Source organism: Triplophysa rosa, linkage group LG18, assembly GCF_024868665.1.
Source record: "Triplophysa rosa linkage group LG18, Trosa_1v2, whole genome shotgun sequence".
NCBI classification, from domain to species: domain Eukaryota; kingdom Metazoa; phylum Chordata; class Actinopteri; order Cypriniformes; family Nemacheilidae; genus Triplophysa; species Triplophysa rosa.
Window position 1 is genome coordinate 11388673 of NC_079907.1, and position 27926 is coordinate 11416598.

Consider the following 27926-nt stretch of genomic DNA (forward strand, 5'->3'; position numbering starts at 1 on the left):
GGATGTTTTCTCACATTGTCAAAACAGATGCAGCGCGGTGCTGAGCCACTAAGGGACATACCGGTGATGAAAAAAATAGGAAAGGGAGCGAAAATATTTTAAATCGTTTGCTCTCATTAAGAACATTGCATACCTTTAATTTTGCGTTTCCTTCGCAAGAATATTTTTCTTTCCCTCAGAAAACGTTCGCATTCCTCAGAGATTATTTTGCGCTCCATTCTGCAAACATGAGTTCCGACTTTGATGAGAAGGGTACCCATCAGCTCTCACCCATAGGAATGGCATTAGTTTTTTTTAATTATTATTCTGCATTAATGGTTCATATGGTTTATTTTCATATGCTTGATCTACATTACATGGAGATGAATCACGTTTAAAACGCCCATACGCTTATGCATTTAGCAGCACTGTACAGACAGCCACATATTGACTTTAATGCGTCCTCTCCCTCACTCGCTCCAAGGAATTTTTTATTAATATTCCATAAAATTGAACAGCACTGCATAACAATAAAATATAGGACAAGAATCAAAGGACAAGAAAATAAATAAATAAAAAAGGAAAATAAAAGGAAAGGAAAATCTCAATAAGTAAAAATTTTTTATCATAAATTTTGAAAAACTTGTTATTTGTTGTCTTTCTGGGGCACTTTTGACTACCATTGTATTTTTTCCTACTATGGGAGTCAATGGGGGGCAAAATCTTTCTTGTTATAAGCATTCTTCCAAATATCTTTCTCTGTGTTCATCAGAACAAAGACATTTATACAGATTTGGAACAACTCGAAGGTGAGTAAATGATGATAGAATTTTCCTTTTTGGCTGAAGTATCCCTTTAAAGTGAATAAATAATGACAGATTATATTTTTGGGTGAACTATATCCCTTAAGAGTGGAAGTTGTTGATAACATTACGTTTTGTATGTTATCTAAATCAAAGATAATGTTTTTTATCTTTTCATAACAGCTTTGGCTAGAACAAAATATCGGCAAAAATCATATATAATTCTATGTAATGTAATGCAATAGAGAATTGAACTGAACATCAGGACTAAGATTTACCATGAGAAGCATCATTTCTCCTTTTATCATTGTAGTTTTACAAACGCAATGTAAATGGTGCCAATAAAGCAGCATTCACATCGGATTACAGACACTGAAGCATAGACAGTCAGAGGCAGAAATCACTTTAAAAGCAGTTTAATTATTTCTATGTACAGTCCTTTAGTTGCCAAGCTGACAACAGTCAAGAGAAAAATAAAACTGGATATTAACCATAAGGTGCAAAACAAACAATAGTGTCTTTGAAAGTCCATGCTTCCATCATTTTCCCACCTACAAAGCCAAACAACAATATTTACATTCCACAACATTTGACCCTTATTTCTGCAATGACAGACAACTGCTTGGACCTAAAGGATTTAACTGTTTCAAATAAGAAATGTAAGTAAAAATAAAAATTCATTATCCGGTGCTGACTTGTACAAAATGACTGGACAAATATTAGCTCCTAAAAGTTATTGGTTCAGAATCTGTTAAATGTCTGAAGAATGGCATAAGCCTTCATATAGCATAGTTTAAAGATGTGTAGCATCCATACATGATAAACACGTTATAAATGTTTCTTGCACATGCATATGAAAGTATAGTCACATCCATGTCTATACTAAGCACCAAAACTCCATAATCTGTCTGAATTAGGAGTTAACAGTTAAAGCACTAAAAGCACCATTTTAGTATTTAAATTAGAAGTACTGTAACAGAGGTATGGAATGGGTTTTTGACTTTTACAGACATTCTTTCTTTCGACCAAATATTCGGTAACAAGGGCTTACAACACCTGCATATGAATTCAGTCTGAAAATTATAATGCAATATCACATACAGATGTTTCTGTTTTACCAAACAGTATGACTACAGTATAATTGTTAGTGTATTGATGTATTGCAGTGTTCTTGACGTGAGGATGTACTGTCTCTCACAGAAGTGAGTACACCCCTCACATTTTTGTAAATATTTTATTAATCTTTTCATGTGACAACACTGAAGAAATGACACTTTGCTTCAATGTAAAGGAGTGAGTGTACAGCTTGTATAACAGTGTAAATTTGCTGTCCCCTGTAGCAAAGTTTCATTTCTTCAGTGTTGTCACATGAAAGGATATAATAAAATATGTACTAAACTGTGAGGGGTGTACTCACTTCTGTGAGATACTGTATATATTCACACACACACACACGGTTGTTTCCATTGCAGCGTGTATGATGGGGGGGGGAGCATTAAGGGAAAGTGTAGCAGTATTTTCAGGCCCAGTTTCCAGAGCAGCCAGCCAACAGAGGGCCACACCCTGCCTAAACTGCCCTGTTCCCTATGGACTGCTGTTGCTATAGGAACTGCTCCAGCCAAACGTCTGGACAGATCTTCGTTTTCAAAGTAAAACGTCTCGTACAAAACTTTCATACGGATTACACTTTTTCTTTAAAGAAACTGAAATGTACATTTTTTTGTGATGTACATTTGATTATATTTATCTCATTCCCAATAGAAGCTGCTCTCTTTAACTAGCACGAAGCTGAATTAAAGAAAAACATTACTAAATGTCAACACAAACAAACACAGAGAGGCTTATATTTACTTAAACATTTACAAATAAATACTTGGAGATTTGTCTTCCATTGACGGCTTCTCGTTGAAGAACAGACTTTTCTAGACGTAGTGATTCCAGACCATAATCTGAGACATGAAGTGTATGAGTTACAAAATAATAATAAAATGATTTTGTCTCTTTTATCTATTTGCATGAATTAAAACAGCAAGCAGGTAATTTGGGTACTGGACTCGGTCAAATTCTGTCAGAACTTAATTTCTATTCTGACAGCTTGTGTCTATGGTTCAGTCAATTCGATTTCAACATCCCTCCGATATGGACAAAAATTAAATAAATAGATACGATGAAAGTAAAAACATGGTAAGGAACTTATGTGCCAGATTTCATCTCCCATTCCTGCAAAGAAAAGAAAACATGGGAATGACATCATGCCCTTAAATATACTGCATAAAAATAAACCTCAGTTTATCAGGTACGTGCTGTGATGGTAAAAATGTTACTGACCTTGGCTTTCCTGAGCACATGTCCTCGCACAGGTGAGGGTTTCGTTTGTTGCGTGTGTCTGCGCAGCAGAGAGGCGCTGTTGATGGGCAGAGAGCAGGTCTCAGTGTCACTGGTTTCACAGCTGGACATGGGCGAGTTGTCCACCGTCCTCCTCAATAACACCGGAGACTACAAACAGACGAGACACAGTTTGACTTTCTATGTCTTTCATCTCCAAAAACTGAAGGTGATCTAAACCTACTGTACAGTTAGTATTGCATCATTTCTCTGTAAATAGCTGCTGTTTTTACAGACCTGTGGGCTGGAGCTGCTGGTTTTGGGTTCAATGGTCAAGCCCAAAGTGACGCCTCCATTCAGGGCTTTCTTCAGACTTTCCTTTACCTCCGTCAGCTCCAGCTCCAGATTCACTCGCTCGTCCTCTTTCAGTTTGCATTCTTCCTCCACCTTCTTAAGTCTCTCCGTCAGAGAGGCTTGAGAACGCTTAGCTAGATGAAAAACTTACATATAAATTCACAGTGGTCATCTAAAACACTTTTTGATGTTATTTAGAGAGGATGCCAGACAGATCAAAGCCAATCGAAACATAACAAAGAACACATGACTTGTGTTTTTCACATGTGCATCTAATTTCTGTAGAAAACAGATTTAAAGGAGCAATGTCAAGATTTTAGTGGCATCTAGTGGTGAGGTTGCGAATTGCAACCAACTGCAAACTCCACCGCTCACCCCTCCCTTTTGAAGCACTACGGTGGCTGAAACAGGACAAAGATGTCATCAATTTTTCGCTTCTTTGCAGTAAGAGTTAATGTATTTACGTAACACGCTCTGTAGAGCAGTTTGTCTGTTTAGGGCTACTATAGAAACGACATGGCGAATTCAATGCAAGGGGACCCGCGGTGTATGCAGATAGAAATAGCTCATTCTAAGGTAATAAAAACAAAACGCTTCATTATGTAAGGTCTTTATACACCTCTGAAGACATATTTAGGTGGATCCATTGACAGAAATGCAATATAATATACATAACTATCACTAACAGCACCTTTTAAAGGTTAATGCAATAGTATTGCTCATATCCTCACCTGTATTGTTCTCTATAGCAGTGCGGAGATCTTTTTTGTCTTTCTTCAACTGGGTCAGGCGGTTTCGAATTTCCTGCTTCTTCTTCATCAACTCCTCCTCTTTCGATTGAAGCTTCTTGGCATCAGCCTCCACTCTGTTTTTCCCATACTTATACTGATCCACACCTGTGAAGGTTACAAGTAAACCATTACTAAATCTAACAATTTCTAACCTTTTAGTCACATTAAAGGCCTTTGAGATCACAAATGAGATTAAAAGACATGCAGAATATGTACCACATCTTAATATTTGGTAGTACGTGTAAATAGGCCATTGAATGGTTAGAAAGTCTGTGCGTGGACAGGCCGGGAATCAAATGGAATTTGGGGTGAGCGAGTTTACAAAGGAGCATGTCAACAGAGCCACTGCTGTCAAACAGCACTGCAATTTCCACATACCGGCATTCTCCGCAAATCTGTGTGGCTTTTTTTCCTTGAAACAAATTAGTGGTGTAATAGCCAGGATAACGAATGCAGACTTAATGTCTGCTTAGTTTAGTTTCAGCTGAACGTCCACTTGTAAAAAAGGAAGAGCTCATTTTGAGATTATCTGTTAGATACGGTTTCAAGATCTCTTACTAGAATTGTTGCGTTTTACTGGAAGAGTGCTGCTGGTTCCATTGGCCTTTTTGGGCTGGTTCTTGTCCAGTTTCTGCTTCGCAGCGATCCCATTGGTGACCAGGGATTTCTTTCCTTTCAGCTGATTAGCAGAAAGAAACAGCTGTGAGTGCAAAAGTAGCAGATAGTTGAGATTTATTGCACACACGAAAATTATATGAACCCCTGATAAGGACCACTAACAAATATTTGAAGACTTTCACTGTTAGCACCTGTTAACACTAAGAGTATTGTGATTTGTGAAGGTTAACACTTCATGCAATTACTTTCACAGACATATCAAAGGTTACTTCAGCAAACCACACTCACCACATGTGGCTTGACTAGCAGGGACATTTGTTGTAGTTATGCTTTAGCTGGCAGTGGCCCTTTTTGTGACTGAATGTCTGGGCCATAAAATTGAATCCACAGTAAATTAAGGCTTTATTACCCCATACAAGGTCATGCCACCCTAACCCCCCCCCCAAACTCACATACATGGTTAATATACGTATACTGTAGATCAAACGCAGTCATTATTGCAGCTGGGTGGTCCGTAACTCATACATTTAACATTGCAATACTTGTAAAATTAGAGCCAGAAGTAGCTTTGTAGTGTAAGTCAGAAAAAAGGACATATGTCCCATGCTGCCAAACGTTTAACATGTGCATCAGCACAAGCATTAATAGTTACGTTTGCAATTTACCACAGTTTTACAGAAACTACAAGCTTAGTAGTTTAGCTTTAATAATGACACATTAGCCATATAGAGTGGGTTGTACAATCGATAAAAACAGTAATAATATGAAATATAGAGACATAAAGTAGTGAAGTCTGTTAGACGATGAATACAGTTAAAGTGTAACACTTATGTTTTTGTAGGGCTGGGTAAAAAATATATATAAATCGATTTGATTTTAATAGGTCTTCAATTTAACGAAATAATATTGATTCGGGAAATGCCTAAATTGTGCTCTACTGTTAGTGTGAATGTGTATTTCATTAATGTAGCTTAGTAGGAGGGTTTCAGTGACCAGCATATATATTTAAATATGGATTCCATGTCTGCAAAACTAGCATTTTAATCTAAGTACTGATAACTAATCGATATTGAATCGAAACTAATCGAAATCGAATTGAAACCATATAAATAAGAATCGAATCAAATCGGCAATTTGGTCGCAAAACCCAGCCCTATGTTTTTGTATTTAATGATTTTACATCTATTTAAAATCTATGCACATTTTTTAAAAGCTGTATAAACTTAGTTTGTGGTTTGCTGAGCAATTAGGGCTCGTATTTTAACCCCCGCAAACAGGAAACGCTCTTAAAGCTTTGGCTAACATATAATGTTGCTAAAAATGTTGCTATATTAAATGAATCATTGCTAAAAGTTCTAAAAACGTTGGTATTAAACATTATTCGTACATTGTTGGTGGAACGTTTAAAAACACTCAGAATAATGTTTTTGTAATATAACGGGAATGTTAGCGAAACATTCTTATAATACAGTTTTGTTAACTAGGACAACTATAATGACAATTATATTCATAAGACAGTTTCCCATTTTAACTGTATTCACCCAACAGCATTAGACAAACAGTCCAGGTTAGTCACCTGATTAGTGTTAGTATTAGAAGATAAGGAAGAAGAGAGAGATTTAGTGGAAGTTGGTGTCTTGTAATGGCCCGAAGATGAGAGGCGCTTAGATTTGGGGGAGGGCATGTTTTCGTAAAGTTCTGTATTCTCATAATGAGCCTCCTCACTCCAAAGGTGGTCCCTTGAAGTTGGGGAAGAGTACTCAACACCTGGTGCCTTCCGTATCGCAAGCGTGCAAGCAAGAGAAGAGCAATTATGAGAGGAGATCGGAAGAGAGGGGAGGTAGAAAGCTAGACAGGACCAGAGTTGAGAAATTGTTAATGGTTTCAACACGTATATGAGTTCTATAAGCAAAATATTTTTGTATGGTTTTGGAAGCACTTTTAATAACGGTATTGATTTGATATGTGAATCTTATGTACCGTTCCATTGATGCAGGGTACATCATCATAATGCAGAGCAACACCTGATGGATAGGCATAACCATTGACCGGGTTATCCAGGTATGGGTTTGGAGAAACTGCACGCTTGCTGGTGAAACTGAGGATACAACACATATATACCATTATTTATTAGTAAATACACAAATGCGACACAAAAGCTTAAAACAATGCTCAAAACTACTGTAAAATTTCAATATAGAAAAGTTGCTAAATGATTTTTTTATGGTTTATGAAGATATCTGCAGCAGCACTCACCAAAACGACTGCTTGGCCAGCTGAATGACATTAGCAGTGGTTTCCACGTCAATGTAATCATAGTGCAGTGCAGCAGGATCTGTCGTGGAGCCCGTTTCTGCCAGCAACACCCCCAACCACCTCCCCATACTCTCCGAGGAGGACGCCTGATGGGAAAAACGAGCGAGGAAAGACGCAATGAAGGAGCGTCATCGGAATATGAGACAAGTGAAACTAATCTATGCAAACTCTGCAAATCTACTCTAAACATGATACGGCAATGACATCATCACGTGAGCCAGCCAACCAAACCATCCATCTAATCCCTTCCCAGAGGTCCCGTCTCAAACGCATTAATTGGCAAAAACTGGGATAGTTGGCTCGTACCTCCAGAACGGCTACCTCCTGTCCGTTGCGCAGCAGACGGAAGGCAAAGGGATGTTTGGAGTCCAGCCCTGGAATGACCTCACACCCCCGCAGGGGCAGAGAGGCCATGTGTGTCTTCAGATCTGCCCGGTCCTTGTGCAGAAACAACTGGTTGTCTTTCAGCTGGCACCAACGCTCTCTCCAGCGGTTGTTGGATAGCACGTTCAGATAGCCTGGAAATAAAGAGTTTCAGAGATTTATATAGCCTTCACAGACAGAGCCACACACAATCAGACCTAAATGAAAAAGTGTTTCAGAAGACTCTTGAACAGTAGATTGCACTTCATGTCCCCCCATTTTCCCCAAGTGTCCACTCAGACTTTCTCCTCAATAAACGATTTCAAAAACAACATAAATAGATGTATTTTCCTAAAACTAACCCAACATTTTTTATTGTTTTGCCTTATTTGAACGCCTATTTTGTCAAATCTTTGTCTTGAGAGCTACAATGAACATTGAGAATATGTTTTTGTAGCATAACTTTACATGTAAATATGCTCACATTGCATACCATGCTAAAGAGACAGTATGAGAGTATGTTTACGCAATAAAAAACGGAAAAAGTTTTCCTTTGCGTTTTTGAAAAGTTTCACGTACACATGACAGCATTATAAAAATGATCTGCATTTACATGGATCCGAGAAAACGAATAAAAACCCTGTATTATGCATGCCAGGCCTGTAAAGAAACACTACGCAAAACCTGTTTTAATCTAAAAGCGTTTTAAATACACTTTGTTGGCGTGTATGTGTGTTTATAGATATATAAATACTATATCTCAGCTGGTTGTAGGGGTGCAGTAAATCTGCTTTTTGCTGGAGAAATGATAATGAGTATGTCACGTGGCACAAATGTGCAGCATGGAGGCCGCCATTATTGTTTGGGGAATACTCGCACATGCCTACAGACTGAAGGCATCATTTTTGGAAAATGGCACCTTTACAAGGAGTTTACAAGGAAATGATAATGTCGTCGTTTTCAAAAACTGGCAATTTGAGACCCATTTTCAAAAGTTTGTGTTTTCAGTCCCCCAAAACGCCGTTTTCGTGTAAATGAACAGCCAAAACGCATAAAAAGTTTCTTGTGTAAACGTCCTCTAAATTGAATTGAACCAAACTTAATTGAATTTTATTCTAATTTTAAAGCAATTTCAGCTGGTGTGTGCTTTAAAAACAACAGTTAGGCCGGATTCACATTTCGCGTCTTTTCCGCACGCATATTCGTTATTTTAAATGCAGCCGCGCGGAAATAGGGGGCGACGCGGTCGCGATGCGCATGCGGTGCGACGCGCTCTTTTTTTCAGGCGTGTCGGCGTCGCATCGAGATGAAAAAATCTCAACTTTTCAGAAAGGCGCAAGAGCACCGCAGGTCATGTGACAACAACCAAGCAGTCAATATAGACAAGCTCAATGAAAATGAAGACACAGATGATCACAGCATAACTAAATCAATTAGCAGAGTTATTGCAAGGTATTTTCAGTGCATATAATCCAAATATCCTTTGTTTATACCTCCTCGTCTCAATAGCTATCGTGGCCCATGGTTGCTTAGCAACGGCAGACGCTCTGCGTGCGCAACTGCCGGAGCGCTTTGTAAAAAAGGAGAAAGCAGCGCATCTCGCGTTTTGCAAGCGATTTTAGATGCGAAATGTGAATCGAGCCTTTGATAGAATAAAAAATACCTTCAATAAAAACTAAAAACTCACAAAAAAAACTTCAATTCAAAGAAAGTTAGTGAAACAAAAAGGTTTTTTTATGGCCATTGTGTAGCACTTTTAGAGTGGCAAAACAAAATAAAACTGAACATACAAATTAAAACTAAAAATTACATTCAAATGTATTAACACCTTGGTTTATGCAGGACAATTTAAGACCCACACTTCTTAGTAAATATGTGCTCACACTGCTTGTAACCATTTGTGAAGCCAAAGTTATCACTAAACACATCAAAAACTGTGTTTGCAACTGCTCACCACATGTTGGGACATCCTCTTCTGCAGATGATGTCTGTTCATCAGTGGAAGGCTTCTTCTTGCCCAGACTTATGATTTTTGTGATTTTCTTTCCAGTCACCCGCCCCACGGTGCCTTTCTGCTCTGATTTAGAGTTCTTCTTCCCTTTGGCTGCAAAAAAAAAGGCAAATTAGCGTCAAGAGTATGAAATATATTTATGGGATTTCATAATGTGATATATTATAAAGTGATGCTAGATGTCAAGGGACGTGTTGGTAATGCAACTTTAACGGGATGGGATTGGAAAACATTTTGTGGATGATGGAAAATGATAAATCCACACATCTAATGGAATTTAACGAGAAGAAAATAATGTCGGTGATGTCCCCAGTTCTAATGGACCAGAGAGAAAGACATCCAACGATGTCTTTAGTGTGAGAAATCCAGTTCACTTCTCGCCACAATGTTTTGATGATCTTTTCTGATCGAGTGAGGAGTGTGGTCTGTGGTGCTTAATGGTTTTGTAAGAAAAAAAATCCCCTTTAGCTTTAGAGAGGAAACATTGTAAAAAAAACGTCTAGAAATCCAATTCCAAACCAGTGGAGACCATGGTGAGCAAACCAGAAGTTTCTGGCCTGTGATAAAATGTGTAAAACAACAAATTACTTCTTCTTTCTCTAAGAAGTCTGTACTACAAAGGGATGCAAAGATGAAGTATACATAACAGACAGTGAAACTTTTGCCCTTCAGAGGGTTTGAAGAGAGCTCCATTGCAGAAGATTACATTTTAGTTTGTGAATCCTTTAATTAAAGTTAAGCCCATGTGAAGTCAGAGGCCTCTACAGTTTCTCTGTCTCTGCACAGCCGCCTCAGGCATGAAAGCCAGAGCCACAGATGCTAAAACCATTGGCCCTTTTAAAGGGTCCATATGTACACAGTTCATTTTATCATGAGGGAAAATTCTCTGATCAGGCAATTTGATTTCACACAGTCTCCGCACTTACGAGAGCTGGAAAGAATGTAACTAATTTGATAAATCTGCATGGTTTCTTTGGGTTTTCTCTTTTCTTTCTTCAAAGAGGTACAGCAGTTGGGTGCTGGTGTGATGTAACAACATCTCAGGTACTTGTTACAGATTCAATGGGGATGGTTTGTGTTTTTATTGCCATTAAAACATGTTGGGGGGTATGGCTGTAATTACACTGTTCAGCCACAGGTGGCCAAATCTGGATTCATATGCGAGTTAGTCATGCATGGCCAGACCTATAAGGCTTGTTCGACATCATGCAGTGTCACTCATACCAATCGGTGTGTGACACCACAGAGAGTCAAGAGTCGACTGCTTCTTATGCTTCTGAATCATTCTTGGGGTACTTTGATGTCACACGCCAATTGGTTAAACATGAAAGTATGATGTCGGATGAAAGTATACTCCCTATCAGTTTTTATTCACCAAGGACCACCTAAAATGTGTCTGACTGACAGTGTTGGGTAAGTTACTCTGAAAAAGTAATTAATTACTAGTTACTAATTACACATTCTATAATGTAATTCGATTACTGTACAAGTTACTCTCTTCAAAAGGTATTTAATTACTTATTACTAATTACTTTCTATATCCTATATCAACCTTGATGAGTTAAGTGATTCAAGGATAGACATGAAACGGCTCTTTTAATTCATTCAAATAAAGAATATAAAACTACATAAAGTAGTATTATTAATTACAAATGTGAGAAATATACATTAAAGCACGGATTTTTAAGTTAGACTTTGAATTTTGATGTACATTCCTCTTCTGCACACACACATATTACACAAAGTATTTACTTTAATTACATCAGAAGTAACTGTAATTAATTACAAAAAATAAGAGTAATCCCTTACTTTACTTTTTCAAGGGAAAAGTAATTAAATTACAGTAACTAATTACTTAGTAACTAGTAACACCCAACACTGCTGACTGACACATAAAGCAACTAATCACACTTCAGCTTTTTTCCAGTTGGACCATTAAAGAACGCAGTACATCACAGAAATCCTGTAGCACTGAACCAGTGTGATGATTCTGTACCTTCACTGAAAAAAATGACTTCTTCCATAGTATTTTTATCTTGTTTCCAGTATAAATATCCGAATATTCCTAAATCAAAGCACATTTATTTAAGTAAAATGACATAAGATATAAAGAAACAAAATACTTCAACTTAATTCAATAAACTTAATAAAATTCAATCCTACCTACTGGCAAATATTTTTCTTGTTTTAAGCATAAAGTTAAATAATTTTTAAATAGACTTAATACCTTGTCATTTTGCTTCTCCAATAAGTGTTTCTCGATTTAAGATATTTTTAGATATTTGTACAGGAAAACAAGACAAAACACTTAGAAATTCATTTTCTGACACTTATATTATATATCATGACAAACACAAGTCTTTATTTTTAGGTTAACTCCCTCTTAAAAAAAGCGCACCAGTTATTGTGATTTGTGGTGTTGAAGCAGAGCTACTACTCATTAAAACATGCAGAAACAACAGGTTTGGAATCAGGTCAAATTAGGCAACATGTCTTGGGCAAGACCGTGCTGTGTCTCAAACCGTAAGAAAGAAAAATAATAGGGCAAAAAGGAATTCCACAGACCTGAAACAGATGTCCTGAAAAATTCAATCCCAGAGCGAGACAGCACAGTGTAAATACTGGATAAATAATCCTATTAGATTATTGAAGAAGATTCTTCTTGTCTAGTGTTTGGCATTGTTCGAACGATGCAATCTTTCAGATCAAATAAACATCAACATAATGGGATTAAATTTCCTGATGAGTGTTTTTCAACACGGTTCTTACGTACAAATGTAGATACTTAAAAGTTCAATAAAAACTGACATTTTGGCTGGTAACTGAAAGATATAGCACAAACACTGCCAAACATTTCATCCTTAATTAAAAGTGGTTCTTGATCTCGGTTGTGAACATTTTAGAACTACTAAAGTGCATTTAGTGGTTAGTAAATCAGATGCAGATTCTAGTGAATTCACCCCCAAGTCTTTTCATTGATACAGAGAAAACTGAAAAAAATATAAACAAGAAAACGGGCTCACCTGGATCTTTTCCATCTGAAATTCCATTCTCGTGGCAGGGCTCTCCATCTGAACTGGGTCTATCATAGGACAGTTTCTGCAAAATAAGTAAAGTTATGTACAGTATAAGCTTGGCGTACTACAGCAACCACTCATTACATCAGGAAAACAGACCCTGAAATCGAAACAATGTCATCGATTTTTAAATTCATGACAAAAGAACGCAGGCCCAGACACACAATGCATACAAGTACATAAGTCCATAGGCTTCCTCAGTCTACCCAAACAAAACTCAGAGAGAGCATCTGTTTGGAATTAAGTGTGAATAATTACAATAGGCTCACGCATGCTGTGCCAGTTTAAGAGGGTTGAGATCTGTCTTAAAAACGTCACAAGCGCGTGTAAACACACTATGCGGACCATAGCCACACTAACGTGATAGCATATCGTACGCTGAAGAATGTGTTGTTAAAAATATGATAAGATCACATTTCTTCCCACACCTTCTTAACCTTGCCAGCAGCACATATCCGTGGCAAGATGGAATTTGGTGCATTTTAATAGCTCTTCACGTCCTGGCAGCAAAGCCACCGTGGTCACAGAAAAACAGGAGGAAGGCATGCAGGGAACTAAGGTGTGGTGAAGCTGGCACACAGAGTCACAAACCTGCATGTAGGTAGACCGGCATATATTCTTTACGCATAGTAACTACACGCACACATATTATTAATTATTTTTGCTATGGATTCGAACCTTTTCCAGCTCTGATTTGTGAACAGTAGAACCAGATCCGGCTCCGTCACAGTCCAGTGCTCCGTTTCCATTAACACAGACTTCCTTCATCACCTTAAAGGAACCAGAGAACATGCATTAGTGCAAAATAAATCATTTAGACATAAATATTCTGCATTTATATGAAGCGGCATTTTATTAAGCCTAAAGCATAAATTGTGTTTCTTAGGTGTTACATTTTTCGAACATTAAATGTAAAATAATTACGAATACTGTTTTTTACGTAAACCTCACACAGGAGTATCACAAATAACAGTGTTTATACAGCATTACATTTTTCCCATGATTTACCTTTTCTATGGTTTTAAAGTCTTAAGTCCAGAAAAAAATCATTCCCTATAGACATTTTCTTTACAGTCTTATGGCCTTTTAACTCATTTCCAAAACTTTCCCTGGGATTGGAATTCACACATTTAAAATACCTTGTTATGCCCAGGTTGTCCATGACTACCTGGGCATCCAAATTTTTTCTTGCACCCATTCAGATGCCACAAAACACTCCATCACCTCCATGTTCTGCCATGCACATGCACTCGAAAGGATTCTGCACGTCACATGCAGTTGGAACTGCAAAAGGCAGCTGAAGGCTGTTACATGGCGTTGTAACACCTAGCTTTTTAGTGCTGCATAAAAGATTAAGGGACCAGACAGAGATTGCTTCAACACTCATGCGTCGTATGTATTAAATGCATATGGTGATATTTAACATTATACATGATCAAACTTAGCACACAAGAATAACAGTTCATAGATGCCAGAGTACATCCATCAGTTCTTAGATACCGCAGTGAGTATCATCCAAACTCTGGTGTCTTGGCCTTTCCGAGTAGAACGTGTGAAGTAGAAATATATTCCTCAATAGAAGTGGCAAAGTGTCCATATTAGCAAACAATTCCTTAGCTGTGCTGACCATGGCTTAGAGATGAATAATAGATGGTTGTTGGATGAACAAAGTCTCTAAGTCCTTAAGGCTTCAGCCTTGCTTATAATCGTGTTGTTCATTGCACACAAGAAACCCTCTGCATACAAAAACAAACAATAAGCGTGTGCTGAAATATACATACAAAGTCCATCAAATGCTAAACCTTAACAAACACTACATATGTACAAAGATAAATGCTTACTTGCATTTATGAGTAAGAACAAATTGTTCCTCAAATTAAGGCATCCACAAACAGAACAGTACAGTACACAAAGGTAACTGGTTACTTCCTTCCTAATGCTTATTATCTGCCATCTTTTATGCTATCAGACACTCCATTAGAGTGCCCTCTAATGACAGAGTTATAACACCTAAATTTACAGGTGAAAATGTGACAGTAAACTGTTACAGCGTCATTGCTCTCGTGGCTGTCTATGTGCTGAGCAGTGACTCTCGCTCTGAATGAGATATCCAGAGATCTCCTGACTGCACAGACTCCTCGCCGCCACATACGAGCGTGACCTCGGATGACCCATAGGTTACGTCCTAGAAAACCAAAACTAGTGGTGTAGAGTTGACCAGACGGCTACTTTAGGCCGTCACAGACACACATACAAACTCCACACACACCATCGCCATGTCTATCTTCCCCATGCCAAAAAGACCAAAATATATCCAAATATTCCCTTTGAGTTCCTCTAAGCGTCAAAACTTGACGCAGCACGCTGGGGTTTGGCACCCGGTTGACATAATTGGGCTCACAGGAAAATTGCAGGCTGTGGCCTCACTCTTTGGCTTTGACTGCAATGAAGTGGGTTTCTGGGATACGCTTAGTCAAAAAATCTTTAGCGAGAGATGTCAGGAGCTTTTCTAAGCATTCTCATTAACACATACTTTAAGCGAAGCATACTTATGTAGAAGTACATGTTCCAACAAAATGACTTGTTGAACAAACTGTGAATGTTTAAAATATGTTTGAGGAAAGGCAACAGAAATCAAAGTGGATCTTGGTGAAAGGAGAATCAGACAGCAGTTATATCATTAGGTCAAAAATGCACAAACCATTGGGTTAAACTGTTGGGTTAAATTAACCCAGAGAATGTCTATATTTGACCCAACAATGGGTTAAAACAGACAGGTGAAAAGGAAAATTCTGTCATCATTTACTCACCCTCTCGTGATTTCAAACCTTAATGACTTTCTTTCTTCTGCAGAACACAAAAGAAGATATTTTGAAGAAAGTTGGTAATCGAACAGCACTGGCTCCCATTCACTTCTATTGTATGGAAACAAAACCAGTGCAAGTGAAAGGGGGCGAGTTAACATCAGTCTTCAAAATATCTTCTTTTGTGTTCTGCAGAAGAAAGAAAGTCATACATGTTTGAATTGACAAGAGGCTGAGTAAATGATGACAGAGTTTTCATTTTTGGGAGAACTATCACTTTCACTTATAACCCAACAGATAGGTTTGTCCATTTTTGACCCAATGCTGGGTTGAAATAACCCAACATTATTAAGAGTGATCAGCAAACAGTCACCGGACAAAACATCTACCACAAACGATCAGAGAAACCTCTGGACGTCTCTACTGTTTCTTGAAAAAGGTTTCTTCTTGCCGTTTTCCCATCATTAATAGTGTCTGTCTTGCATATGAAACTGCAGTGCAGGAAAGGTGACAATGAAGCCTAAGCAACAGAGCAAAAGTGAGCGAGAATTACAGAGAGAAAGAAAAGGGAAAGACTTATAACACCAACTCAATATCCAAACACACTCCCTAAACATTTCAACTAAAAATATTCTAACACAACATCACGCTCTTCAAATTCTGAAATGTTTCAGGAACAACAAAACGTTTACTAGGTTATTAATCATCCAGATTGTAGAGGGAATGTGAGCCTTCGAAACTAATACGGAAAATAGCTTGGATATGGCCGTCCCTGCCCACCCTTGATTGAAAGAGTGGTTGTGTGTGTGAATAAAACACAATTCAACAAAGCACTTTTGGGGAGGGAGGTTTCTGTTTATCCCAAGCCAAAATCAATTACTCCTGTATGTTTTAGTAGACACGAGACAAAACCAAACAGCTCGGAGCTCTGCCCTTTCCTAAACAGCAATTACAGTTGTTGTTGCTTTCCAGGACAGTCTGATGTCCACACCCATTCAATGGTTTTGTGAAGCTAACTGCACTTGCCATAGTGCTCACGGATCAATACACAGAAGCTCATTACCTCATGGAAACAAGTAACGGATTCAGAAAATGTGCAAATGGCATTCTTATTTGGGATGTTGCCTGTCTTTATAAATCCAAGAGGGGTGCACCTCTGTTTATAAATGGAGCGTGATGGACAGTAATGAGGAAACAGCATCAGTCGATGTTGACTGCAGATGGTCTTTGTTGAAGTTTAAGTTGGCATAAACTCAAAGACTCATAAGAGAACACAGGGATGCTATGAATTTTTCTCTGTTTGTGAAAACTAAATGTGGAGGAAGAGATATAAATAGACACGCAACAGAGTAACAGGTTATCATTGAGTTCAAACTCCTGAGCCAATTTCAAATCCTTTGAACTTAGACCAAGAAACACGTGTTCACAAGAGACGTGCAGGAACTGTGGGTGGACATCACATTTAGAAATATGTAAATATATTTCTGCCACTGTTTATATAACTTCGTGAGCTGATAGTAAGCGTCTCAAAATCTTTTTTTAAACAAAGCTTCTCCCGCTCCTGCTATAAAGACCAGCAGTTGAATTGAAATGCTGATTCAGGCAGGTTTATGCGGTTTAGGTGGTGTACCAGTATAGCCATTTAAAAAACGTTGGCCAACCTGCACGGTCTTTATTGTGAACACTGACTGAGTATGTCTTGCTGGTTAATACAGAAGTATTGCGTAACCCTGTCTTAGTTTACCTTAAGCCACTCTTCGGCCTGTTCTTTGCTCTGGACGGCCAGCACCAGCGCATCGGCGCCCTGATGGACAATCTTCAATTCGTGCTTCTTCTTCTTGCCATCTTTGGGAATGTGTGTGATACTGCAGCCAGATAAAAGGAGCTCCATTTGTGGAGTCTGGTCTTTAGAGGACTTATAGCACTAAGAGAAAGACACAATCAAGGTTACGTCTGCACTACTAACAATGCAAAAAAAACTGTTTTCAAACATTTCCCACTCTCGCGTCTGTAATTGTTTGGAGAAAATGGTCTGGTTTGGATGTTCAAACAGAGCAATGTTTTGCGACGATCAATTTGACGATCAATCACATCAGACTAGACCATCTGACCAATCACATCAGACTAGACCATCTGACCAATCACAGCAGACTACACAATCTGACCAATCACAGCAGACTAGACAATCTGACCAATCACAGCAGACTAGGCTAGCGGGAAGGAGGGGATTGCAGGAATCAAGGACAGATGAATCGCAGAACGAATCATTTGAGAGTCAGGCAAGAAGTAAGGTAAAAGTAACTAGCGATTATTACGAAATAATAGTGTTTTTACACCTATGTGATTACATCGACCAATGATATTTACACCTCCTCGCCACAGCAGTGCAGTGTTGGCTTGCTCACCGGGAGACTGCATTTATTTATTTATTCATTTATTTATTAGATATAATTTATTAAAATGATCTTGCTTGGTCTATAAACACCATGCACTGTGCTGTGTTTTACCTTTCTGTGTTTTTCTTATTTGCTCCTGTAAAGCTGCTTTGGAACAATGCACATTGTGAAAAGCGCTATATAAATAAAATTGAATTGAATTGAATTGAATATGGACTTTTTATGGGAAATAGCCTAATAAGAGAAAAGTTTTAAGATCTAATTTATGATACACTTCAGGTCTTTTTAGGATAGTTCTCTTAAAAATAGAAATTTGTCATCATTTATTCACTTCTGTTCATGACTGTGACTGTTCTGTGGAACAAAAAAGAAGATATTCTGATAAATGTCTCAATGGTTGTCCGTACAATGTCAAAGTCAATGGGGGTCAATGTTGTTTGGTTCCCAACGTTCTTCAAAATACCTTCTTTTGTGTTCTGCAGAAGAAAGTCCTACAGGTTTGTAATGACATGACGGTAAGTAAATGATTTCGTTTTCATTTTTGAGTGAACTATGCTTATCTCAAAAGTCATTTTTACACACTACAACAAAAGCAAATACTGAGTCATAAACAAAGCAGTCTGTGTTTATATCCGCGTGTGCTCACCGCCAGTTTGTTGTCCTTTATAACACACAGCAGTTTGGTCCACTGTCCAAAGCGTTTCTTTCGCAACAGGAAGGCGCAGATACGTGCATCCTTCACCAGGTCCATGGAGGCCTCCTCAGACGGCCATTGGTGACGCATCTTTTGTCCTTTCCCATCCTCCTCTTCCTCGTCATATGACTCGTATGAGCTGCTCATCGCATCAGAGTCATAATCTGACAACATAGTGTAGATTAATATAAAGGTCAAATCACATCTTTATGTATCCAACAGGATGTTCAAAATGTATGTGTGTGTACTCACTAGAGGTGATGTACTCGGGGGCTTTCCCAGGACCCAGAGGTACGGCTTCCTCATAGTAACCTTCAGGAAGAGAGGAGCTTGGCAAGGGTGGAGGATCATTGTCTGGAGGCTTTGGAGAAGAGGGAGAAAGAGGAAGAATGGTCAAGTCAGTCACATACTGTAACTTGCGCTAACCCTAATCTTACATACGAGAGAACAAAAAATGTAATCTAGCAGCTCAATTGAATGTATGCAGTCGTATAACATCAAAGGCTAGTAATATAAAAACAAGCAATCTGCCATCATCCATTTTATTTAAAGTGTATCTTGGAGGTCAGCTGTTGAGATCTCTGTAATTTAAAAGAAAACAAAGCACCTTAGAGTGGGACCAACACAAACCCGTCACAGGCATCTTTAAAAGACGATATGAAATAACTGTGTGAAAAGCAGGATTTCAAAACAAACTTCTTAATCTGTGAATTAAGTCTCTTGTGTACTTTACACAAAGTGTACTATTTGTATGTTTTATTTATGAGTTATTCAATAGGAGGTTCTGTTTGCTGCCTACAAGGCTATTTTTATGCAGACTGCTCACTATGTTTTGGCACATAACCTGTATGTGAGCTTTTGATTTAATTCTCTCCATGCCTTTAAGTGACTTTACTCATACACACACATGCTCTGAGTTAAACTCCTGGTGTCTGTAGAGCACACTACAGAACCTTGTTATACTGTATGGAACTGTTTGAAAGAGAGATAAAATAAAGATTGTGTGTATATGTGCAAATGAGCGTGTCTGTGTGTTACAATGTGTTTAAGACTCTGATATGGGCTTTGGCTTGTTGGGCCCCACTGGCAACACATGTGACAGCCTGTGGTGGTCATGACAACTCGGGTCCTCCAGTGCCTCACTTATTTCACAGGCTGCATGCAAACAATTATGGCTGATGACAAACTCATATAAACGCATTTACAGCCCATGGAAAGTCTGACTTTATTTCTTTTTCTTTCATTTTAGTTCACAGAAAGTGCTTTTATGACAGTGGGCTTCTATGACCGACAGTTGTAATGCAGGACATATAGAATTATATGACACACACATGCCGCAGGACAGCTGCTTATAGAACAAAAGAGCAAAAGTAAAATACCAATTCATTTTCTGCATGGAGAAATAATGTATGAACCTTTCAAAACAGGACTATGAGCTACAAGATTTGTAAAGTGATAGATCACAGACAATAATTAAAGGGGATGTGCAACGATGTTTCATCTATTCTGACTTCTGGTTTCTCATGCTTGACATGGTCAACTTGTCAAAAAACGAGTTGGACTTATGACGTAGTATTTCTGTGCTCGATACACTTCCCCAGCATCCGTTTAGGTTTCGTAAAGTTTTTTTCGAACATGAAAATCCGTTTCGTAAAAACTTTTCTTAGTCCCTTATAGGGCTGTCACGATTATTAAACAATCGGCTCATCGCGATTGTTTGACCTCATCACGATGGTTTCAGATCATCACAATTATTGCACCTCTCTATAGAAGACACTAGGGGAAGCTGTAGTGCATTGCATATTTTAATGTATATATTGTAACTAAAGCATGGTAATACTTGTAAAATGTACCACCACAACACAATCACACAAAAAACTAAAACATATACCATAAAAATAACCTGAAGTACAATTTAATATTATTTCAGTGTGAAATCCAGTCTACCAAAATCTCATTAACATAGAAGTAAACTTTTATTGTAGTCTTGCAAGTGAGAAAAAAACAGACTAGAAGCTTTTCTATGACTGACAGCATTTTAATGGTGGCTTCAATTCACACCTGATCAATTTAAAAGTATTTGGCAGTTGTATTATTGACAGGTAAAAGCCTAAACCTTAAGTATGATGACCCAATTTTTTCCTATGTATTTCCAAGAAAAAGAATATAGTCTTTATATTCAGAACAATATGGTCGTTTAAAGCTGAATAAAAAATGTATGAGAATTAAAAGTCAAAGCTCTAAGACAGACAATTAATAGTCATAATCGCAATGATTTATTAGACAATTAATCGTCAGCCAAATTTCATAATCGTGACAGCCCTAGTCCCTTATTGGACAATTCTTCCAGAAAAGCACACCCACGCGTCAACTCGCCAGAGCGAAAAGAGAGAGCACACCCACGCGTCAACCAAGGAGAGCGGGAGAAGGAGGATGTGCACACGTCAACCAGCTGGAGCAAGAGAGAGAGAGCACTGCGTTCGCGAAGTTCAGCTGTGTTTGTTTGTTCATTGCAGTTCGGTGAGGAATGTTATATAAATGGTGGATATAATGCTGGATTTGGAGATCATTTGAATCTGATAGATGGAGCGGATTTTAGATCGAGCAGTACTTCCTACTGATCAAAGAGCTGTAGTTCATGGAAGAGCTGTGCATAAAACCTATGGGTTTTGGCAATGGCGCACGTGCTTTAGTTCTAGTTTGAGCCGCTTCAGCAAGAGTCTTCACATCGCACTTTCTGACTGGAATTCTGTCCTCCCTGCGGGCTCAGATGCCCTGATGACCCGCAACCATAACAGGCATAACATAGCCTTAGTCTGTGTTTAGCTGAACAGCTCATGCTTTGATAGGAAATTATTGATGCTAGGAAGGAACTGATAAATAGGGCTTCTGTTTTCAAAGAAATATTAGACTGTAAATGTTTACCATAAAAGAAAAACACTACAGTTTCTACTGTACCACAGCATTGAACATTTTTGGGGCTCTCATGCTGTTGGCTTTCCATGTTACAGTCTCTATTGCGCTGCGTCCTCCATGTCTTTAAGTTTACATCCTTCCTTGACCATGCCTCTTTCCATATGTTTTCAAAGCATGTGTGTCCCAGAATCTCAGGAGAAATCTGCTCTTGGTATGATTCCATTGTGTGAGTTATAAATATAGGATGAAATATACAGTATAGGGAACGTGGGGAGGGTTTTTTAAAAGGGAAAACTCTGGCAAGGAGCCAAATAGCATCAGTGAAGAAGGGTTTTTGTTATTTCTTGGTAAATACAAACATAGAAGGTCTCATCACAATTACCTCCGGAAAGGAAAATGGAGCAAAGTGCTCAGCACAAGTAAAAGTTGAAGGAAACCTTGTTTCCACTGTTATTTTCCTGTCTTATTTAACTTTTTTAAGTTAATCTTTAGGTTTTAAACCACCCCTGAGTAGAATTAAAGATAGCATATCATTGGGATATTTCACCCCAAAAAATTATCAGATGAGATGTTGCAAACATAAAGAAAACTAAAGAAACTAAACGGAACTAGAGCAGCTTGTGTATTCTTAGGCTCAGTTCCACGTCTGGTCCAAGCTGAATGCAGATCTGATCTTAGAAAAAAACTTACTTCCACCCATTCATGCAACATCAGCATGTCAACATTAACACATTAATATAGATATACTAGTCCAGTAGATGTATTGGATATATCTTTGCTGTCCTTCCGAAACCTTGGATGTCCAAATTCGATGTTTTCCCAGAAATGGAAAATGCACTGCATATTTAAAATGTTTAAATACTATGTTGTCATAATTGAAAAGCACCTTTTAATACTTTTTATTGGTTAGATATTTGGAAAACCCAGTGACAAATATAAATGGTGATTCATAATAACAATTTATGGCAAAAAAATAAAAATCACAAAATATGGAGATACAAGGGTTTAAAAGGACAGCAACGATATTCTGTATATAACCACAGTATAGACCCAGTATGTATGTATGTTGTATGTATACAGCATACATACTGGGTCTATGAACGTCATTTTTTTTTCAGACACTTTTTCTCAGACCATTTCACCTCATACAATTATATACTGCAAAAGCTTACATGTTGTGACTGTGCTGTTTGTGATAAAATGTGAGTGTAAACGCATGGACGTCTGGGCCTGTCTGGGATTATCGTATCAGAACTTTTACAGGGTAGCCAGGAAAACACACTTAAACACACTTACTTAATCTTTCAACCTCCACATTTCCTCTCTTGGCCACCTTGATTTGCTGTGTATTCATGCATTCACATGAAAACTATTCATCCACTGCAACTTGACTTCCTCCCCCACACACACACAAACACACATACTATAGACATACCTGTATTATTGCACCATTGTGTCAACTAACCTGACAAAAACTTTTGGCTTTGTATGTGTGTGAAGTAACAAATGCTGTTTTACTTTCAACAATATTTTCTTTCCTGACTAGTTCTTTTAAAAATGTCCAGCAGTACCACACTTAAAGCAGATGAACATCTGACAGCTCATTTTCCTGAATCCCAGTCTATATAAACTGTGACTTGCTATAACCTATAAAAGATGTTCCCATAACCATATGTATTGGTTTTCCATGGCAACGAATGAAATGCATTGTTGTGCATGAATCATAATTCATTTTCCTCCTTTTGTCCATGACACAATAAGAGATTAGGTCATTGCATTCCAGACTGCGGTTAACCCTCCACAAAAGGGAGGGGGTGGGGGTACAGTTGAGCCCTTTTGCTTTAGCACAACTGGATCTTGAGAAATAAATCTCCACCATCTGCCACTGTGGGCATAGAAAATGAAAATATTGATACAAAAGTAACTGATTCTCCTACACTGCTGGACTCTTGCCATAAGGGGTGACCTGTTCTTAAATTTTGGCAGGATTCAAGTATCAGTATGAAAAAAGCACAAAGTAACGAAGGATAAAAATTACTAAGGGAAATCTAAAATGGCTTTGATTAAAGGAAGGGAGATTCCTTGGTCCCTATGAAACAGACTCCACTTTGGGTTAACTTTTCACAAAAGCAGATAGCTAATGCGTTTGTGTGTGTTCATTAATTTGATATTGTGTGTTTGTGGTGCACATTTGAAGGCTGATGGGGAGGAGCAGAAGCCAACATCAACACAGATGGAAGTCATCATAGTCCCAGTGGAGTCTGCTATGGCTTCCCCATATTCTCTTACACACACTCTCGCTTTCGCTTCAGCTGTGAACGGCATGGAAGTCACTTATTGTGACAAACCAGGAACGTGCTCACACCACGACACAATCCACGAGGGTTATTGATACATGGCTAAATCATCTTCTCTATGCTTGAAGTACACTAAACACCCTCACAGGAAAGCACACAACACCACAAATGAAAGCACACACTCCAAAGCTCCATCAAATATGCAACAAAGTATATCATTGCACCCATGCATTAGGCAGACAAATGAAACTACAGCGCATTTAAGGTACACATTTGTGACACTGTCTGTGAAAATTCATTTTTTGTGATTTACTGTTTTCTATATAAAATCATTCTACATAATGTTAAGATAATTCTGTGAATATATATAAAATATATTGATACAACTACAAACATAATGAAGCAAATTTTTTAATTTTTTTGTATATACTTATGTTATTTGTGAATAAGATTAGCCTAAACATGCTGCTAGCAAAGATTTTGTTGACTGGACTTCAACACTTAAGTGTTTGGCCAAAAGATTGGCCAACTTTCTAAACTATGCAACCTGAAAAAAACAATTTTACATTAAACAATGAACTCAACGTCCCCAGCATGCACTGCAGCATGGTAAATTTGTTGGTTAATATTTTTAGACTATATTTAGACTATTGTTTGCTTGCTGTTTTTGTTGTCAGTGTTGTTTTTGAATGAATGATGTTTGATGATTGTTATGATTGAGGTTTGTGTGTTCAGTGTTGAGGTCTATGTGCATGACACAGCGCTGCTACTAGAGGAAATGCATGAATGTGCATCCAACACAAACGGCATGAGCACTTACTTGAAAAATGAGTAAAGGCCTGAAGAAAAGTGTGTATATAATGTGTAAGAAAATAAACAAATGATAATCTATGGAGTGGGATTAAGTCCTTTGTTGTGGAAATTCATAAATTACTTTGTTGCCTATTAATGTAAATTGGTTCAACTGTTTTTTTCTTTGTTTAGTTATTTAATAAACTGAGTTGGGTAAACTGCTTGGCCCAATGAGTACTCTCAAGCAGGTTGCCTTGAAAGTTAAGTTTTATTTTCTTAATACTTAATAAGGAAATGTCAAATATTGAAATTAACGTTTAGGAAGCCAACTTTCTGCATTTCTTGTGCAAAATAATAAAACATATATATCGATAGAGTCATTAATTGTTAACTTTTGCATACTGTATCTCAAAATCTATCATACATTTTATAATTTACAGAGATAAACACACAATACCTATTTTCACCATTTCATGGATATGACTACCTTGATGCTCCTAATCTCATAATTAGATTTTAAGACTTTTCCCTGGATTTCACTGCTCCTTCATCAGTATGTGTGTTCCCTGAGATTCAAGCCTACAACCTTGCCGTTGAGAGCACTATGATATGCCAGATGCACCAAAGAAACACACAAATAAAAACAGTTTTGTATTTTCCATGCATAAATACTGCTGTACATAAAATGTTAAAGGATAAAAAGAAATCCCCAACAAGACTACACAGCATTCAAAGTACACACATGTAAAATATTACAAGCACAGAGCAAACTTTGTGCATTTGTGTGTGTGTGTCTCTGTATGCTTAGCTTTAAATGATCTTTAACTTGTCTCTCAGTTATAGTCACTATTTGATGAAAGAAGTAGGTTAGCCCTTAATAAGCTATGCATCAACAGCAAGTCAAAATTTCCTCTCCTGGGGTCATTGTAGTACATGTACAAGATGCTTTACAGTTGTTTTACTGGCAAACTTCGAGCAAACCCAAAGCCAAAAAGTTCAGTTCAACACAAACACACACATCCAAAGAAAGTCTCCAGACATGATTCTTGTCCTTCTGTACTGTGGCGTCTGTTGTCCTGTCCATGGCCCTATCTCACCACCCACATGCCCAGCTTCTCCTATTATTCTTTTCTCCAATCCCTCTGGTTCTCCAGCTCTGTGGTTTTGACCACTCTTTTAGTAAGGACCATAGAAGGCTTTAGTCAGACACGCACACACTTTAAACGCGCAGTATTTGGTCTGGCAGTAACATGACTTGGAGTTTATAAAACTGGCTTGCCGATACAATACTAAATCACATAGCTAGAGAGAACGAAAGAGAATGACAGAAAGCACAGGGTGTGGTTGATGGAGAGCAGGAGTTAGAAAAACTAAACAGTGTAATGGAAAAGAAAAAAATACGGCGAATTTCGTGTTCTACCTTTTCCGACATTTTGCAGAGGTTAGACCTTGGACTGTTGTAAATGGATTTTTATTCTGTCCTTCCCTTCCTGATCTCCACATTCTGTCCCACAACGCCCCCCCCCCCACCCACACCATAGCTTCCTGGAAATAGGAACAACCACCCCCTTGCACACATACGCTGGGGTTATGCATGGATGACTGAAGTAGGAAAGGATGTTTCTAATTATCCCGTGTGCTGTAAAGTGCTGAGTGTGTATTGAAGAGTGGACTGTAAAACAAGGTCTTGGGACGTGTGTGTGTGTGTTTGTGTCGAGACCGACCAACCACGGTCCATGAACACCTGCTGTTTATCACAAACATCAGCATCTGCTGTTGCCTTAAACCAAAGATGATTATTACTTTAATTCTCACACAGATGTGTACACACACACACAAACGGTAATCTGTTTCACGTGTGACAGATGAGACCAAATCAGGGTCGTGTGTCGGCATCTATTCGGTCATATGACAGAGAGCGAACTCATGTGAACACTTCCTGCTGCTGTTTTACAGAGCTTGTAAAAAAACACTGAACACTTCACAAAAACAGACCATCAAACCGGCAGCCAGTGGTAGTTACACTTAACACAATATCCCAATTTAACAACACTGTTTTTGTTTCAGGACTAAGAGGAATTTCTGAAAAAAACTGCAAACGACCCTAAACCAACCGTAAAAAAAACACAGGTTTTCTCTGTTGACTGTTAGTTGTAGCAGTGTTTCCCACAGGATTTTGAAAGACTTGTGGCGCTCATGATGTCACACCCTTATTAGCATATATGTGACATCATCACGTCATGTTTGCATTTGTTCTAGTGTTGGCACTTGAAATCTGCTTCGCTTCTAGTCTCTGCTCTGACACATTATACTGTATTTTAATACAACTGAATGCTTCTCTCACATATTATCTGCTCTGTTGTCAGACATGAAACGAATATAAAATAGTGACTAAACACGACCCAATAACACCTCGTATTTAATACAACCAGTTGTCACTTTAACTGCTGCTAAAATCCTCATTTATAAACACAACATCGTCTGACAAAATAGTATTTATATTATATATTACTTATTTGCCTTATGTTGTTGTTGCTCCACTCATCAATGTGTTGCTATATTATGAGCGCTTCTTTGATTTTAAATGCGAGTGATAATTTTATTGTAGATCGCGTATAGCGCAGACAATTTGGAGCAAATTCAGAAATATGGGAAAATACACTGTTACATGGAGTTACAACTACACACCGCACCAAACTGACTGGTAGAGGGCAAGAAGAGCTCGCACACAGACACACCGAGCACATAGAGAAAGGGTGTGTGGGAGATGTGTTGGAAACACTGCTAACCTTTCGTCAAGTCCTGATAAACTCGGTCAGCCGTCATCTCTGTCAGTAACATCTGTGACTGTTGATGTTTACGTGGAAAGGCAAGTACAAGGAGGAACCCATATTGAAAACACCGCCACATTTTAATTCGTTCACTGTCATGTGAGAGAGTGGTGTTTAACGTCGAGGGCGGAGCTGCACGCAACATGAGAGAGAGGCGCTGAGCATCAACACGCTGCTCGCAACTGCAGCATGTTTAAACTGTTTTAAATAGTAAAATAAACATTTAAAGGGGAATCATGAAAAATCTATTTGTGGCAGCCAGTGTTGATAGTGTGGCGGGCCGCCACGAATATATCAATGTAAAGGTGTGAAAAACCAGACTGCAAACACAAGGAAAAGGTTTAAAAGAAAAAACATTGCAGTTGTTATGCAAAATTCACCTCTATAATAAGTAAAAATAATAAACTGTAATGTAATTAAAACTGAAGTGTTTCTGCTCCACTAGCTATACCAAATGGAATTGCAAAAAGTATATTTGTATGTGTTGTCTGTAATAACACTGGCTCAACCAATGGCATGAGTTTGGGTGGGACAACCAGTTCGGGAGACCGGCGAAGTG

General features: G+C 38.2%; 1 protein-coding gene across 4 annotated transcripts in view; it reads right to left on the reverse strand.

Moving 5' to 3' along the window:
• Window positions 1-1176: 1176 nt before the first annotated feature.
• The window catches only part of afap1 (actin filament associated protein 1), a 65065-nt gene continuing 38315 nt past the window's right edge, over window positions 1177-27926 (reverse strand). For 3 of the 4 annotated variants that reach the window (XM_057359177.1, XM_057359178.1, XM_057359176.1), the window contains exons 4-18: window positions 18784-18892; window positions 18484-18695; window positions 17186-17365; window positions 13316-13408; window positions 12584-12659; window positions 9504-9653; window positions 7493-7704; window positions 7127-7272; window positions 6851-6968; window positions 6447-6644; window positions 4811-4931; window positions 4193-4357; window positions 3405-3595; window positions 3111-3278; window positions 1177-3002 (exon numbers count right to left, since the gene is read on the reverse strand). In XM_057359177.1, coding sequence (XP_057215160.1) covers window positions 2976-3002; window positions 3111-3278; window positions 3405-3595; window positions 4193-4357; window positions 4811-4931; window positions 6447-6644; window positions 6851-6968; window positions 7127-7272; window positions 7493-7704; window positions 9504-9653; window positions 12584-12659; window positions 13316-13408; window positions 17186-17365; window positions 18484-18695; window positions 18784-18892 — 2166 coding nt within the window. In that variant the 3' untranslated portion in view covers window positions 1177-2975. The remainder of the gene's footprint in view (window positions 3003-3110; window positions 3279-3404; window positions 3596-4192; window positions 4358-4810; window positions 4932-6446; window positions 6645-6850; window positions 6969-7126; window positions 7273-7492; window positions 7705-9503; window positions 9654-12583; window positions 12660-13315; window positions 13409-17185; window positions 17366-18483; window positions 18696-18783; window positions 18893-27926) is intronic. The other variant, XM_057359180.1, reaches the window with a different exon arrangement.